This window comes from Ranitomeya imitator, chromosome 6, assembly GCF_032444005.1.
Source record: "Ranitomeya imitator isolate aRanImi1 chromosome 6, aRanImi1.pri, whole genome shotgun sequence".
Lineage (NCBI taxonomy): Eukaryota > Metazoa > Chordata > Amphibia > Anura > Dendrobatidae > Ranitomeya > Ranitomeya imitator.
In genome coordinates this window covers 524,460,510-524,477,924 of record NC_091287.1, presented here as the reverse complement: position 1 = coordinate 524,477,924, position 17,415 = coordinate 524,460,510, and the positions used below count along the sequence as shown (strand labels likewise).

At 47.9% G+C, this 17,415-nt stretch overlaps 1 protein-coding gene across 1 annotated transcript; it reads right to left on the bottom strand.

Moving 5' to 3' along the window:
• Positions 1-1,460: 1,460 nt before the first annotated feature.
• Positions 1,461-16,245, bottom strand: LOC138643090 (p53 apoptosis effector related to PMP-22-like). The gene is made up of 3 exons (XM_069731828.1): positions 15,679-16,245; positions 4,474-4,611; positions 1,461-2,139 (listed from the first exon to the last, which is right to left on the bottom strand). The coding sequence occupies exons 1-3, from the start codon at positions 15,869-15,871 to the stop codon at positions 1,922-1,924; spliced, it is 549 nt and encodes a 182-aa protein (XP_069587929.1). The 5' UTR covers positions 15,872-16,245; the 3' UTR covers positions 1,461-1,921.
• Positions 16,246-17,415: the final 1,170 nt, after the last annotated feature.

Sequence of the window (17,415 nt, the reverse complement as noted above, 5' to 3'; positions counted from 1 at the left end):
GCAATCTGCCCCAGTGTGTCCAGCATATTACCCCCAGTGTGTCCAGCAATCTGCCCCAGTATGTCCAGCATTGCCCCAGTGTGTCAAGCAATCATCTGCCCCAGTGTGTCCTCCAGCATTGACCCCAGTGTGTCCAGCAATCAGCCCCAGTGTCTCCAGCATTGCCCCAGTGTCTCCAGCAATCATCTGCCCCAGTGTATCCTCCAGCTTTGCCCCCAGTGTGTCCAGCAATCTGCCCCAGAATGTCCAGCATTGCCCCAGTGTGTCCTATGCGAAGCCCTTCTCCTATTAATTTCAATATCCAAGGGCTGGTCGAAATTTTCTCCCAGGCCGGGAGGAATTGAGTCAATCTCCCTCCCACCCTGGGGAAGACGTCTCCAGCATTGCCCCCAGTGTCTCCAGCATTGCCCCAGTGTGCCCAGCATTGCCCCCAGTGTCTCCAGCATTGCCCCCAGTGTCTCCAGCATTGCCCCAGCCCCAGTGTCTCCAGCATTACCCCCAGTGTCTCCAGCATTGCCCCCAGTGTCTCCAGCATTACCCCCAGTGTCTCCAGCATTGCCCCAGCCCGTGTCTCCAGCATTGCCCCAGCCCGTGTCTCCAGCATTGCCCCAGCCCGTGTCTCCAGCATTGCCCCAGCCCGTGTCTCTAGCATTGCCCCCAGTGTCTCCAGCATTGCCCCCAGTGTCTCCAGCATTGCCCCAGCCCCAGTGTCTCCAGCATTGCCCCCAGTGTCTCCAGCATTGCCCCCAGTGTCTCCAGCATTGCCCCCAGTGTCTCCACATTGCCCCCAGTGTCTCCAACATTGCCCCCAGTGTCTCCAGCATTGCCCCCAGTGTCTCCAGCATTGCCCCAGCCCCAGTGTCTCAAGCATTGCCCCCAGTGTCTCCAGCATTGCCCCCAGTGTCTCCAACATTGCCCCAGTGTCTCCAACATTGCCCCAGTGTCTCCAGCATTGCCCCAGCCGCAGTGTCTCCAGCATTGCCCCCAGTGTCTCCAGCATTGCCCCCCGTTACTTAGGCTGGCGGCTGTTATTGTTGTTAACTATTGACGTGCGGGCCCGCACGTCAATAGGAAACCGCTGCAGCCAGCGCCGGTAGGGGCCTGGTGAGCAGATGAGACGGGGCCCGATGCAGGCCCCCTCTCTCTGCCCACCGGCCGGGTCTGGGCCCATAAATGATATACATATACGCCAGTAGTCAGTCAGGGGGCCGTGCAGGCCCCTGATGGCGGCGGCCGGCGGGCAATCTGTGTGGTAGCCCAGGGCCCCCCCACACCACTGGGCCCTGGACTACCACCCAGATTGACCATCTTATAATCCGCCCCTGTCTGTACTCCAAATGACTAAGTTCTGATATCAATACAGCTGAAGGCAGGCAGAAATCTAGGGAAAAGTAGGGTTTATATAGACACTCACATGGCATTTTGTTACTGGAATGAAGACACATCCCCTAACAAATTGATTAATTGATTTGAATGTCTTTATTTTTTTTTCGTAGAATTTTGTCCACAGTGGAAAATTGTTTTGAAACCTTTATTTTAAAAATATTAGTTACTCTTTAAGAAATCCCTGCTGTATTTGTAATCTTCAATTATACAGATCAACTATATAATGCATTAGGATGGTACTTTTTATATGTCAAGCTCTTGTTACAGCACCCACAAATGCCATACCCGATACTGATAGTTGGCACTAGTGTAAACTAAGTATCAGATCATTACACCATAATGGAGCCATCTGCTGGGACAAGAGGATTTTCTGTCACATACAAAGATCAGTTGTAGAAAAAAATATATAATCTAATTGTGTCAAATGTACAAAAAGAAGTAGCAAATGGAATTTTTAAGCCCAATAGACTGGGATCACTCAAAAAAAGACAGTCTCTTCCCAAAGGACAAAAAATACAAAGTTGCAGTCTTAAGTTTAGGAGGATGTATAGAAGTATTTGGTCTTGACGTTCCCCAGTAGTTCATCCTCAAAATTGGGAAGACAACAGAAGAAGACTCCGCAGCCGAACATGATGATTGTACTGCCCCAACCAAAGCCATAAGTCCAGCTGTACAGGTAGTTCTCCAAATTCACCGCAACGTCGGACGTGTATCTCACGGGGTAAATCACCAGGGCGCATATCTGCAAGATAACTGAAATGGCAGAGATGTTAATGTGTGGCCAAACTATTCCTTTATATCCCTTTTTCTGTAAATTACAGTAGTATTTTTCTTTGTGACATTTCTATACATTTCTCTAAACATCATGGCTCTCCTGTATGTGAGGCCAAATCTGTGCCATGTTTCCAGTGCAAGTTACAAAACAATATTTAATACTGGTTGATAGGAACATCTCACTGGTCTCATGTGTCATGTGTAGCCTGCCTTCCTTAGATGTCCTTTACCCCCAACGGATCAATATTTTAGGACATGATGTGTCTCCTTATACACTGTAGATAAAATTAGACGGACATTTAATGTGTATGGGACTCTCTTCACTACTCCCATACAGATGATGTTGGAGAAGATAAGGATCCTACAGGCAGACAAGCCCCTGCCTGGTGATTCCGACATCCCTCCACTCCACACTCCCCAAAGAGATCACATGAATGCTCAGCCGCCAGGTGATTCTGACATCCCTCTACTCCACTATCCCCATAGAGATCACATGAATGCTCCGCCGCCAGGCGATTCCGACATCCCTCTACTCCACTCTCCCCATAGAGATCACATGAATGCTCCGCCACCACGTGATTCAGACATCCCTCTACTCCACTCTCCCCATAGAGATCACATGAATGCTCCGCCACCAGGCAATTCCGACATCCCTCTACTCCACTATCCCCATAGATCACATGAATGCTCAGCCGTCAAGTGATTCCGACATCCCTCTACTCCACTCTCCCCATAGAGATCACATGAATGCTCCGCCGCCAGGTGATTCAGACATCCCTCTACTCCACTATCCCCATAGAGATCACATGAATGCTCCGCCACCAGGCAATTCCGACATCCCTCTACTCCACTCTCCCCATAGATCACATGAATGCTCAGCCGTCAAGTGATCCCGACATCCCTCTACTCCACTCTCCCCATAGAGATCACATGAATGCTCAGCCGCCAGGTGATTCCGACATCCCTCTACTCCACTATCCCCATAGAGATCACATGAATGCTCTGCCGCCAGGTGATTCAGACATCCCTCTACTCCACTATCCCCATAGAGATCACATGAATGCTCCGCCACCAGGCAATTCCGACATCCCTCTACTCCACTCTCCCCATAGATCACATGAATGCTCTGCCGCCAGGTGATTCAGACATCCCTCTACTCCACTCTCCCCATAGAGATCACATGAATGCTCAGCCACCAGGTGATTCCGACATCCCTCTACTCCACTATTCCCATAGAGATCACATGAATGCTCTGCCGCCAGGTGATTCAGACATCCCTCTACTCCACTCTCCCCATAGAGATCACATGAATGCTCAGCCACCAGGTGATTCCGACATCCCTCTACTCCACTCTCCCCATAGAGATCACATGAATGCTCAGCCGAGCGGAGTACGGGGAGACTCACCTTCTGCCCTCAGGGTGATCAGCCACCAGTTATCACCCATTAAAAGGCACATTGAGCTCAGCTAAAGACTGATTGTTATGTCAGAAGAAGGTGGAGGAATGAGTCCTGTTTGGACACCCTCAGGGATGATTAAAAAAATCCAACACTGCAACTCTACATTTTGATTCTAATAAAGACCAGTGCCTGCTAGCTGTATATCTCCCCATTAATGACACCAGCCTTGTGCTATGTTCTATATACCCTTAAAGGGGGCCTCACTAAGACAATGCAAGCTTGTTCTGAAGCCCCCCTGCCAAGTAGCCGATTGTCACCACCTTACTGTAAAGGTACCGTCACACTCAGCAACTTTGCAACGAGAACGACAATGATCCGTGACGTTGCAGCGTCCTGGATAGCGATCTCGTTGTGTTTGACACGCAGCAGCGATCTGGATCCCGCTGTGCCATCGCTGGTCGGAGCTAGAAGTCCAGAACTTTATTTCGTCGCCAGGTCGGCGTGTATCGTCATGTTTGACATCAAAAGCAACGACACCAGCAACGTTTTACATGGAGCTAACAACCAGCGAGAACGAAAAGTGAGTCGCCGTTACGTCACTGGATCGCTCCTGCATCGTTCTGGAGCTACTGTGTTTGACGTCTCTACAGCGACCTAAACAGCGACGCTGCAGCGATCGGCTCGTTGTCTATATCGCGGCAGCGTCGCCGAGTGTGACGGTACCTTAACATTCACTCATTACCCCTATGGCCAGAGATGTTACCTACGTGCAAGCCAATGCACAGTCTGATGGCCTGAAAACATCTGTATTAACAAAGCAAATGCAAAAATCCAAATGTAGATATTGTGTGTGCCATACAACACGCCAGATATAGCATCTACTAAGTGTATAATCAAAAGAAGTCATTCTTACCGGCCAAAAAGAGTAGAGCCCCGATTACTCTGAGCAGAGAGATGCGTGGTACACACAGTCCAACAAAGGAGAGAATAAAGCAGATGATGAGGATGATGATGCCAATGATCATTAGTGCAGCGGTTGCTCTGCCCCAGGCTGGAAAAGAAGAACATGCAAATTAAAGGCGGTATAGGAAATCGGGGAAAAAAACAAACATCATAGAGCCTAATACCACCTGAAAGCAGTTTTCAGATGTTTCCTACCATCGTACAATTTCTGACATGTAGTGGATTGGAATAATAACATAATAGAGTGTAAATACTAAACTCTTTACTCTCAGCCCATCCTCTCATGGCCGAGGCAGGAATAACTCTGTCCAGACTCTTGACCTGGAGGTAGAGCCATCTCCTGCTTTCTAAACAAAATTCAGTTGCAATTGTTGGTTTCTAAAGAGTTCGCCGGGAATAGAAAAAAAATGAAATGCTAAAGTAAATGTCATTATAAATTCCTAAATACCTTCAATTAGCAAATAACACTCATTTTGTCTATGGCGGTAATCATTATAAACGTTAAAATGTCCTCGTCCTGGAAGGCTACTTTCACACATCCGTCGGTACGGGGCCGTCGCAAACCGTCGGCCCGACGTACGTTGTGCTAAATGTAGCACGTCGTGAGCAGCGGATGCAGTTTTACAACGCATCCGCTGCCCATTGTGAGTTCCGGGGAGGAGGGGGCAGAGTTTCGGCCGCACATGCGCGGTCGAAAATGGCGGACCCGACGCACAAAAAAATGTTACATTGAACTTTTTTTGTGCGTCGCGGCCGCGAAAACACGACGCATCCGTTGCACGACGGATGCGACGTGTGGCCATACGTCGCACTGCGTCGCTAATGCAAGTCTATGGATAAAAAACGCATCCTGCGGACAACTTTGCAGAATGCGTTTTTTCTCCAAAACGACGCATTGCGACGTATCCCTAAAGACGGAAGTGTGAAAGTAGCCTAACACTGACAGAAATGCGCTTGTGAGCATGGTTAGTAGGAAGATCCATCTTTCCCTTCAGGTGTAGGAAGGTGTGTGCTCAGTAGATATTCTGACCTAATACTGGAGATACCAGGGGTGCTGAGATAGGATGATGTTCACACTTCTCTATCTGATGCTGGAGATAACAGGATTTCTGAGGTGAAAAGAGGCTGCTCACACTGCTGTCCTGTGTATGTGATCTGATACTGGATATAACGGGTGTTCTAAGTTAACACCTCACACTGCTGTCCAGCACGTCTGTCTGATCAAATACTGGAGATAACAAGGGTGATGAAGTAAGACGAGGCTGCTCACACTGCTGTCCACCCTGTGTATGTGATCTAATACTGGAGATAGCAGGGGAGCTGAGGTAAGAAGAGGCTGTTCACACTGCTGTCCACCCTGTGTATGTGATCTAATACTGGAGATAGCAGGGGAGCTGAGGTAAGAAGAGGCTGTTCACACTGCTGTCCACCCTTTGTATGTGATCTAATACTGGAGATAGCAGGGGAGCTGAGGTAAGAAGAGGCTGTTCACACTGCTGTCCACCCTGTGTATGTGATCTAATACTGGAGATAGCAGGGGAGCTGAGGTAAGAAGAGGTTGCTGACACTGATGTCCACCCCGTGTATGTGATCTAATACTGGAGATAGCAGGGGAGCTGAGGTGAGACGAGGCTGCTCACACTGCTGTCCACCCTGTGTATGTGATCTAATACTGGAGATAGCAGGGGTGATGAGGTAAAAGGAGGCTGCTGACACTGATGTCCACCCCGTGTATGTGATCTAATACTGGAGATCACAAGGTTGCTAAGGTAAGATGATGCTCACACTGCTGTCTACCCTGCCTAACTGATCTAATATTATTATTATTATTATTATACATTTTTATAGCGCCATTTATTCCATGGCGCTTTACATGTGAATACGGGGCAAATATAGACAAATACATTAAACATGAGCAGATAACAAGGCACACGAGTACATAAGGAGGGTTGTCCTAATAGTGGATAACCCCTTCTTAAGCCTCAGACTGTTTTTTTTTTTTTACAAGAAATAAGGACCAAGTTTCATCAGTGATTATCATAAAAAAACTGACCAAGTCATCAGCTTTGTTCACTGTTAAAAAAAAAAAGCAAAAAAAAACCCCATAGACGTGTATTGCAGACTCTGATCCCAGACTCAGGTCAATATCGGACAAGTCTTCGTGATTTTGCACAGACCACAAGGAAAATAAAAATTGGACATGCTAATGGAGTCGGAAGTCAGGGAAATTACGGAGTCGGAGATGGCTTACCGACTCCACAGCCCTGTTAGGAACCACCATATCTACCGATTATACCACTAATCACCTACCGAACAAGAAAAACACTTGTTCCTCGGGTGATGAGATCTTTCATGCCGGCACAACAATCACTGCACATACTCCAAGTCTGCACGGGATACACTTTGTTTTGGCATAAAAATCACTGTTATCAGCAGTACATCACAGAGATGGAAACAGGATGTGCTGCCAATAGCACAATATTGTATCGTGACAGAATGATCGTAGGCCCAGATAAACAGGCCAGAAAATAATAATAATCTTTATTTTTATATAGCGCTAACATATTCCGCAGCGCTTTACAAGTTGTACACATTATCATCACTGTCCCCGTTGGGGCTCACATTCTAAACTCCCTATCAGTGTGTCTTTGGAATGTGGGAGGAAACCGGAGTACCCGGAGGAAACCCACGCAAACACGGAGAGAACATACAAACTCTTTGCAGATGTTGTCCTTGGTGGGGTTTGAACCCAGGACTCCAGCGCTGCAAGGCTGCTGTGCTAACCACTGCGCCACCATGCTGCCCTAGAAAATGAGCACCATTCTAGGTGTGTAACAGGAGGATCGTGGGCCCAGATAAACAGGCCAGAAAATGAGCACCAATCTACGTGTGTAACAGAGGGATCGTAGGCCCAGATAAACAGGCCAGAAAATGAGCACCAATCTACGTGTGTAACAGAGGGATCGTCGGCCCAGATAAATAGGCCAGAAAATGAGCACCAACCTACGTGTAACCGAACGATCGTAGGCCCAGATAAACAGGCCAGAAAATGAGCACCAATCTACGTGTGTAACAGAGGGATCGTAGGCCCAGGTAAACAGGCCAGAAAATGAGCATCAATCTACGTGTGTAACAGAGGGATCGTGGGCCCAGATAAACAGGCCAGAAAATGAGCAACAATCTACGTGTGTAACAGAGGGTTCGTAGGCCCAGATAAACAGGCCAGAAAATGAGCACCAATCTACGTGTGTAACAGAGGATCCCGGATCGTAGGCCCAGATAAACAGGCCAGAAAATGAGCACCATTCTAGGTGTGTAACAGGAGGATCGTGGGCCCAGATAAACAGGCCAGAAAATGAGCACCAATCTACGTGTGTAACAGAGGGATCGTAGGCCCAGATAAACAGGCCAGAAAATGAGCACCAATCTACGTGTGTAACAGAGGGATCGTCGGCCCAGATAAATAGGCCAGAAAATGAGCACCAACCTACGTGTAACCGAACGATCGTAGGCCCAGATAAACATGCCAGAAAATGAGCACCAATCTACGTGTGTAACAGAGGGATCGTAGGCCCAGGTAAACAGGCCAGAAAATGAGCATCAATCTACGTGTGTAACAGGAGGATCGTGGGCCCAGATAAACAGGCCAGAAAATGAGCAACAATCTACGTGTGTAACAGAGGGTTCGTAGGCCCAGATAAACAGGCCAGAAAATGAGCACCAATCTACTTGTGTAACAGAGGATCCCGGATCGTAGGCCCAGATAAACAGGCCAGAAAATGAGCACCATTCTAGGTGTGTAACAGGAGGATCGTGGGCCCAGATAAACAGGCCAGAAAATGAGCACCAATTTACGTGTGTAACAGAGGGATCGTAGGCCCAGATAAACAGGCCAGAAAATGAGCACCAACCTACGTGTCTAACAGAGGGATCGTAGGCCCAGATAAACAGGCCAGAAAATGAGCACCATTCTAGGTGTGTAACAGGATGATCGTAGGCCCAGATAAACAGGCCAGAAAATGAGCACCAATTTACGTGTGTAACAGAGGGATCGTAGGCCCAGATAAACAGGCCAGAAAATGAGAACCAATCTACGTGTGTAACAGAGGGATCGTAGGCCCAGATAAACAGGCCAGAAAATTAACACCAATCTACGTGTGTAATAGAGTGATCGTAGGCCCAGATAAACAGGCTAGAAAATGAGCACCAACCTACGTGTGTAACCGAACGATCGTAGGCCCAGATAAACAGGCCAGAAAATGAGCACCATTCTAGGTGTGTAACAGTAAACAGGCCAGAAAATGAACACCAATCTACGTGTGTAATAGAGTGATCGTAGGCCCAGATAAACAGGCTAGAAAATGAGCACCAACCTACGTGTGTAACCGAACGATCGTAGGCCCAGATAAACAGGCCAGAAAATGAGCACCATTCTAGGTGTGTAACAGGATGATCGTAGGCCCAGATAAACAGGCCAGAAAATGAGCACCATTCTAGGTGTGTAACAGGATGATCGTAGGCCCAGATAAACAGGCCAGAAAATGAGCACCATTCTAGGTGTGTAACAGGATGATCGTAGGCCCAGATAAACAGGCCAGAAAATGAGCACCAACCTACGTGTGTAACAGAGGGATCGTAGGCCCAGATAAACAGGCCAGAAAATGAGCACCAACCTACGTGTGTAACAGAGGGATCGTACGCCCAGATACACAGGCCAGAAAATGAGCACCAACCTACGTGTATCTAGTTATAATCTCCGGGTTATGATACCCTAATGGCCTGAAATGCTCTATTATTTTATTATTTATTGGACTTGCTTAAATAGTACCAACATACTCTGCAGCTCATTACAGATAATATCATCCCTATCAGTATGTCTTTGGAGAAAATAATGTCACTTTAGTGAAAAGCAGCATTTGAGGTGCAGATTTACACACAGGTTTCTACAAGACGAGGATGAGACTTCCATTCTACACCTAGCCCTCCAGCAAACTAAGTCTCCACCCAAATGGTGGGGCAGGGGTGTTACCTGCGTGGGTGGACAAGCATGATGCTATGCTGCTTTGTGAATCACCTGGTAATTGTGCTGACACAGGCTGTTTATAGCTTAGCAATATACCATTACACAAGGGACCGGCTTTATATGGAATGCCAGCAATGGGAACACAGCACGGACATACACGACATAAGTGAAATACATGCGTTCCAGAAGGGGGATTTCAATTTAGAGTGGAAATTACAATCGAACCAAAATGTTTTACTTGTTTATGGTTTGTACATCTCCAATAAACAGGACTATGTCATTTAAACCAGGTTTCGACAACCATTAAAATTATCAGGCCAGTCGCATCCACAAACTGCAGACTTGACTGGCCATGTGCACTCGCCCACATTGGGGATGTACACAAGAGCCATCTGTCATTACATGGACCATACAACGGACAAGTGTAGTGCATGATACATTTGCACCACAACAAGATTGGACAGTGTGTCACCCGTTTTAGGTACGTACAGGGTTGATGTGACAAGCGCGTGAATGGAAGGCAGAGTGTCCTGAATAAGAGCAAACAGACCTACCAGAGCTGTGGAGTCTGTAAGCCAAACCTCCGACTCCTCAATTTCCATGACACCGACTAAAGTTAAAGTGAGAGTCCTCTATAATACATAGGCGCCTTCCTATATGGTGGGCATTCACATACCATTCTCCCGTCATATACAGTGGGGCAAAAAAGTATTTAGTCAGTCAGCAATAGTGCAAGTTCCACCACTTAAAAAGATGAGAGGCGTCTGTAATTTACACCATAGGTAGACCTCAACTATGGGAGACAAACTGAGAAAAAAAAATCCAGAAAATCACATTGTCTGTTTTTTTAACATTTTATTTGCATATTATGGTGGAAAATAAGTATTTGGTCAGAAACAAAATTTCATCTCAATACTTTGTAATATATCCTTTGTTGGCAATGACAGAGGTCAAACGTTTTCCGTAAGTCTTCACAAGGTTGCCACACACTGTTGTTGGTATGTTGGCCCATTCCTCCATGCAGATCTCCTCTAGAGCAGTGATGTTTTTGGCTTTTCGCTTGGCAACACGGACTTTCAACTTCCTCCAAAGGTTTTCTATAGGGTTGAGATCTGGAGACTGGCTAGGCCACTCCAGGACCTTGAAATGCTTCTTACGAAGCCACTCCTTCGTTGCCCTGGCAGTGTGCTTTGGATCATTGTCATGTTGAAAGACCCAGCCACGTTTCATCTTCAATGCCCTTGCTGATGGAAGGAGGTTTGCACTCAAAATCTCACGATACATGGCCCCATTCATTCTTTCATGTACCCGGATCAGTCGTCCTGGCCCCTTTGCAGAGAAACAGCCCCAAAGCATGATGTTTCCACCACCATGCTTTACAGTAGGTATGGTGTTTGATGGATGCAACTCAGTATTCTTTTTCCTCCAAACACGACAAGTTGTGTTTCTACCAAACAGTTCCAGTTTGGTTTCATCAGACCGTAGGACATTCTCCCAAAACTCCTCTGGATCATCCAAATGCTCTCTAGCAAACTTCAGACGGGCCCGGACATGTACTGGCTTAAGCAGTGGGACACGTCTGGCACTGCAGGATCTGAGTCCATGGTGGCGTAGTGTGTTACTTATGGTAGGCCTTGTTACATTGGTCCCAGCTCTCTGCAGTTCATTCACTAGGTCCCCCCGCGTGGTTCTGGGATTTTTGCTCACCGTTCTTGTGATCATTCTGACCCCACGGGGTGGGATTTTGCGTGGAGCCCCAGATCGAGGGAGATTATCAGTGGTCTTGTATGTCTTCCATTTTCTAATTATTGCTCCCACTGTTGATTTCTTCACTCCAAGCTGGTTGGCTATTGCAGATTCAGTCTTCCCAGCCTGGTGCAGGGCTACAATTTTGTTTCTGGTGTCCTTTGACAGCTCTCTGGTCTTCACCATAGTGGAGTTTGGAGTCAGACTGTTTGAGGGTGTGCACAGGTGTCTTTTTATACTGATAACAAGTTTAAACAGGTGCCATTACTACAGGTAATGAGTGGAGGAAAGAGGAGACTCTTAAAGAAGAAGTTACAGGTCTGTGAGAGCCAGAAATCTTCATTGTTTGTTTCTGACCAAATACTTATTTTCCAACATAATATGCAAAAAAAATGATAAAAAAACAGACAATGTGATTTTCTGGATTTTTTTTTCTCAGTTTGTCTCCCATAGTTGAGGTCTACCTATGATGTAAATTACAGACGCCTCTCATCTTTTTAAGTGGTGGAACTTGCACTATTGCTGACTGACTAAATACTTTTTTGCCCCACTGTATATTGGGCATGCATAATGGAAAGATGAGCGGCCAGCCAAGAGTCCTGCTGGAATTACTATAACTTTCACTAGCCCATCAAGGCGCCATAAATGTTATCTTTTAAAGTCCATAGGAAAAACTACATCAGGTCCATTACAAACCACAATGGTTCTGCTCATCAATGTTACTTTGTCAGTCAAGGCATGTCGGCAAGGGTTAAATCTGTCCAACTCTGATATCATTTCGCGTTGACAACACAGAATACCATGGAGTACAAAGATCACCAAGAGGGTAAAATAAAACCAAAAAATCATTTATTAAATCAGAAATACATACAAAAAAATGCAAGCCAAATAATAAAGGCATCAAAAAGAAGAGGGGAATAAGTACAAAAGACATGCTGGCAAGAAGAAGCATCTACGCAAAACGTGGGTCAAGGGGTCTCAGAGGGAGGACCTACACTTCATGCCAGCTAGTCTGGGTGAGCTTTAAACAATCTCCGGGATACGTGGGGTTTCTGGGGGCTTACTCTATGGGGCATAGTCCACGTTACTTACTGGCAGCCCCTTGATCTATACCTATTATGGTTGTGATGGTTTCATATGTACCCACCTGATTGGGGTTTGTTTCTCCCGCCTTTGGCGATTTTATTATTCGTACTAGTTGTTCCTCCTGCTGTCCCCTCTTCTTTTAGATGCCTTTATTATTTGGCTAGCATTTTTTGTCTGTATTTCTGATTTAATAAATGATTTTTTGGTTTTATTTTACCCTCTTGGTGCTCTTTGTACTCCATGGTGTTCCGTGTTGTCATATTGAAGGAGTATAAAGGTACCTTCACACATAACGATTTTGTTAACGATATCGTTGCAACGTCACGCTTTTTGTGACGTAGCAAGATCCCGCTAATGATCTCGTTATGTGTGACAGCGACCAACGATCAGGCCCCTGCTGGGAGATCGTTGGTCGTGGGGAATGATCAGGACCTTTTTTTGGTCGCTGATCACCCCGCTGTCATCGCTAGATCGGCGTGTCTGATGTCTGTCACGTCCCCCGCCGTCAGCTTCCCTGCACTGAGTCAGCGCCGGCCGTAAAGCAGAGCACAGCGGTGACATCACCGCTCTGCTTTACGGCCGGCGTTTACACAGTGCAGAGAAGCTGACGGCGGGGGACGTGACAGACATCAGAATGTGAGTATGTAGAGTTTTTTTTTTAACTTTTACAATGGTAACCAGGGTAAATATCGGGTTACTAAGCGCGGCCTTGCACTTAGTAACCCGATGTTTACCTTGGTTACCCGGGGACTTCGGCATAGTTGAAGACAGTTTCAACGATGCCGAAGTTGTTCCCTGGATCGTTGGTTGCTGGAGAGCTGTCTGTGTGACAGCTCCCCAGCGACCACACAACGACTTATCAACGATCACGGCCAGGTCGTATCGCTGGTCGTGATCGTTGGTAAATCGTTTAGTGTAACGGTACCTTTATTGTCTATCCTATACTACAAGACCAGAAAGTGTACAGAATGGCCAGAGGAGCATGTTGTGGTTTCTAATCTATTCCCCCCCATTGTGCTGAGATTTATGCTCCCAACAATAGACCTAGACATGTTTCTTCCAGGGAGAAGATTTCACCAAGGACACAAGAAGAAAGCTTCATCTATTAGGAATGTCAGAAATGTTACAAGCCTGTGACCTAGAGGGAGTGGAGGGCGGACATAAGGCTTCCCATCCTAAACTCACTGTCCACAGCAAGAACACCATGACACAGGCTACACCACGCACCATGGGTTCAATCAGGTATTTTATAGGAATCCTGGTAACATCTCACCTATACAAGCTGGTCAGACCCATGTATTTATATACATGCAGGAAAATGTAGCATTAGAGTGCTGCCACTAATGTAAAGTCCCCAGCCTTATACTTACCAGCAACCATCCTCACCTTTGATCGGCGCCGCTCCGATCAGCCTCCTGAGCTTGTAACTGTTACCTCTGACTTCCGAGCAGTCAAGAAGTTGCGATCACAAGGTGGTGGCGGAGCAGAATCGGAGCGACGCAGGGAAGAGCTGAAGATGGCGGCTCGTAACTATATAACCAATATATTACCAGGTGCAGGCAACTTAGGTTAGTAGCACCACTCCAGCTCTACTGGAAAAATAACAAAACGCTGGAGTGCTGCTTTAAGTGCAGCAGGCAAAAAAAAAAAAAAAAAGAATAAAGAAATCGCACAAACATCCCTTAATAATTTGAAAAACAACGTAATTCGTATGTATTTGATAGTAAGTCGTTGGTTGAAATCTCAGGGATTAGAAAGCAGACGTTTATCTCATCTTACGAGTTAGTCTTCCGTCAGATGGGATCTGCCATGTGCCTGCCTGATTTTCTTCTGCTAGCCCCCACTAGTCACCATGTACACAGAGTATTCAGTATTTTTGCAGCTGCTGGCAGTAAAATTCAGCCATAGTTGGCTTTCTATTTTGGGCGTTTTCCAGAAAGAACAAAAAAAAAAACAAACCCCGAAAGAAGGGGCGGACAGAACCGAATGTTACATACAATCACCTCTTGTTAAATTGTATATGGCGTTAAATACCGCTCATCAGATTAGTTTTGTAAGCCCAAACTCGAAAAGGGAATCTGTCACCAGGTTTATGCTGCCACATGTGACTGCAGACTACAGTAGGGACAGAGAGCCTTACTCCAGCGCTGGTCACTTACTGGGCTCCTTGCTGTAGTTTTGATAAAACACGTCTCTGCAGCAGCTCTGCTAGTCTTCTCACTGATCTGCTGTGAAGTTTTCCATGTTCACGAGTTTCACTTATCACCTATCCATAATAAAAGTGATACGTTTCTGCCTGATGGGGGGGGTGTAATAAAAATGGGGGTCCCTAGTTCTCCATTGGAATACTACTGCTCCATACAAGGTCTGTACCTTCCTATGCAGAATATCCGTAACCTAAAAAGATCAGCCTTGGCTCCTGTACCTATGTGTGCACAATAGGAAGAATAGGAATGCGGGAACAAGATCTACTTTCAGGGGAAGAGTTGGTGCCAATATGAGGGTGGTCCATCCCATATATTGACCCCTTACGGTACGGGTGCTATAGTACCCACTAACAGTCACTCCAACCTCCCTATAAACAGAGGCAGGACCTTGATACATTGGCAGTGCTGGTAGACTATGGCAGCCATATCGGAGCCCTGTGGACCTCCACCTACGTGCCAGCATCAGCTGCCCCTCTTCAGGTTAGAAGGGCGCCCAGGATACCAGCAGGTAGGAGGGTTGGGACCCTCTGCCCTGGCAGCCACAGACTACCAACATCCCAGGGCCTGCGAGCTATGGAGGACATATAACGCCTCATCCCGGTGACGTCCCACACGCCATTGCTTATCTATGGATATCACCCTCCCCGGCCTTTACTATATGATCACTTGTCACCGGCTTCAGCCTGCGAACATGGTGACACCAGAGAACTGACCTTTGCTCTCTAGAAGTCCCACCACCCCAGAGAATGTAAGCCAGGCCTGCAGTCAGGAGGGCGATGCAGCAGGGCCGAAGCTGTCATTAGGGTTGTATCACAGGACAACGCTATGGAAAGTCAGGGCACAATGCCACAGATAGTGGCATCACCCATGAGCTGAAGGCTCGGACAGGTGGGAATCTATAGGTGGATGTGGTGATCTGTGGCCATGTGTTGGGCAGGACGTTAGTGCCAGCCAGGGTCGGACTGGCCATCTGGCAATTCTGGCAAATGCCAGAAGGGCCTGTCTGGTCATGATTTCAAATGCCAGAGCTGAATTTCAGCCCCAGTCCGTAGCTGGTGCCAGCTGTGCCCCGTGTGCCCGGGCCTGCACTCACCATAGTCCATGAGAGACGTGCACACCCCGCTGTTAACCAGGCAGCGCTCCCACAGAGACGCGTCCTCCCGGCCAGACTCGGTCTCCACCCAGCCCTTCCCGGCCAGGGCGATGATAGCGAAGATGATGGCGCACAGCAGCAGCAGAGGCACGATCCATTTGCACCGGGGATAGGCGATGCCGCACTTGAACATGCTGCGGGTGTTGGGGTCAGAGACAACACAGGCGGGTGAGCTCCGTGCAGCAGGTGAGGGCTCGGGACGGGCACAGAGAAGCCGCACCTTGCCGCTGGGCACTGACTGCACAGACCTGCTGTGGCTCTGCCTTCACCCTGCCAGTGTCTGGGAGTCACTGCTGCTAAACAAACCTCAGCTCAGGTTACAGCACTCCGGCTTCATACTGGGAGGACTGGGCGAGAGAAGGCGTTCCTCAGCCGTGTATTCACACTGGGAGGACTGGAGACTGCGGACTGACGTGTGAGTCTGTGACATATGGCAGAAGGATGTCACACTGGGAGGACTGGAGATTTCTCTCCGAGGTGTCAACTCTAGTACATGCAATGCGTTCCTCTGTGATAGGCCGGCGTCACACTCGGCGTGAGACAATACGGTCCGTAATACGGAGAAATGTTCCCAAAATAGTGGTCCGTAGCTCCTCCGTAGGCAGGGTGTGGCAGCGTATTTTGCGCATGGCATCCTCCGTATGTAATCCGTATGGCATCCGTACAGCAAGATTTTCTTGCAGGCTTGCAAAACCAACATCTACTGGATTTATGGCCTCAAATGTTCGGTAAAACATATATACAGTATATATATATATATATATATATATATATATATATATATATATATATATATATATATATATATATATATATATATATATATATATATATCTATAATATAACGCTGGGAGCGTCACTCTGTCCGAAGCCTTTATAGACTGCGCAGGCGCAAGCGCCGGCGCAGTCTGGGCCTCACAGAGTGACGCTCCCGGGAGATCGCGGTATGCGTTCACACTGAACGCACACCACGATCTCCAATAGAGAAGCAGGGACCGCCAGGAGGGTGAGTATCGGCCATATTCACCTGTCCTGTGTTCCACCGCTGAGCGCCGCCATCTTCCCGGTCTTCGGCCTGTGACCTTCAGTTCAGAGGGCGCGATGACGCGCTTAATGCGCACCGGCGCCGCCCTCTGACTGAACAGTCACAGCCAGGGGACTGGGAAGATGGCGGCGCCCAGCGGTGGAACGCAGGACAGGTGAATATAGTAAGTGCTGGGGGGGCCTGAGCTGGTGGCGATACCTGCACCTGACCCCCACAGCGCGCCGGTGTCCCCGCCTGCTCAGGCCCCCGGATGGGTGCAGCACATGACAGGATGGGGACGCAGGATGGGTGCAGCACATGACAGGATGGGGACGCAGGATGGGTGCAGCACATGACAGGATGGGGACGCAGGATGGTTGCAGCACATGACAGGATGGGGACGCAGGATGGGTGCAGCACATAACAGGATGGGGACGCAGGATGGGTGCAGCACATACCAGGATGGGGACGCAGGATGGGTGCAGCACATGACAGGATGGGGACGCAGGATGAAGCAGCACATGACAGGATGGGGACGCAGGATGGGTGCAGCACATACCAGGATGGGGACGCAGGATGGGTGCAGCACATGACAGGATGGGGTCGCAGGATGGGTGCAGCACATACCAGGATGGGGACGCAGGATGGGTGCA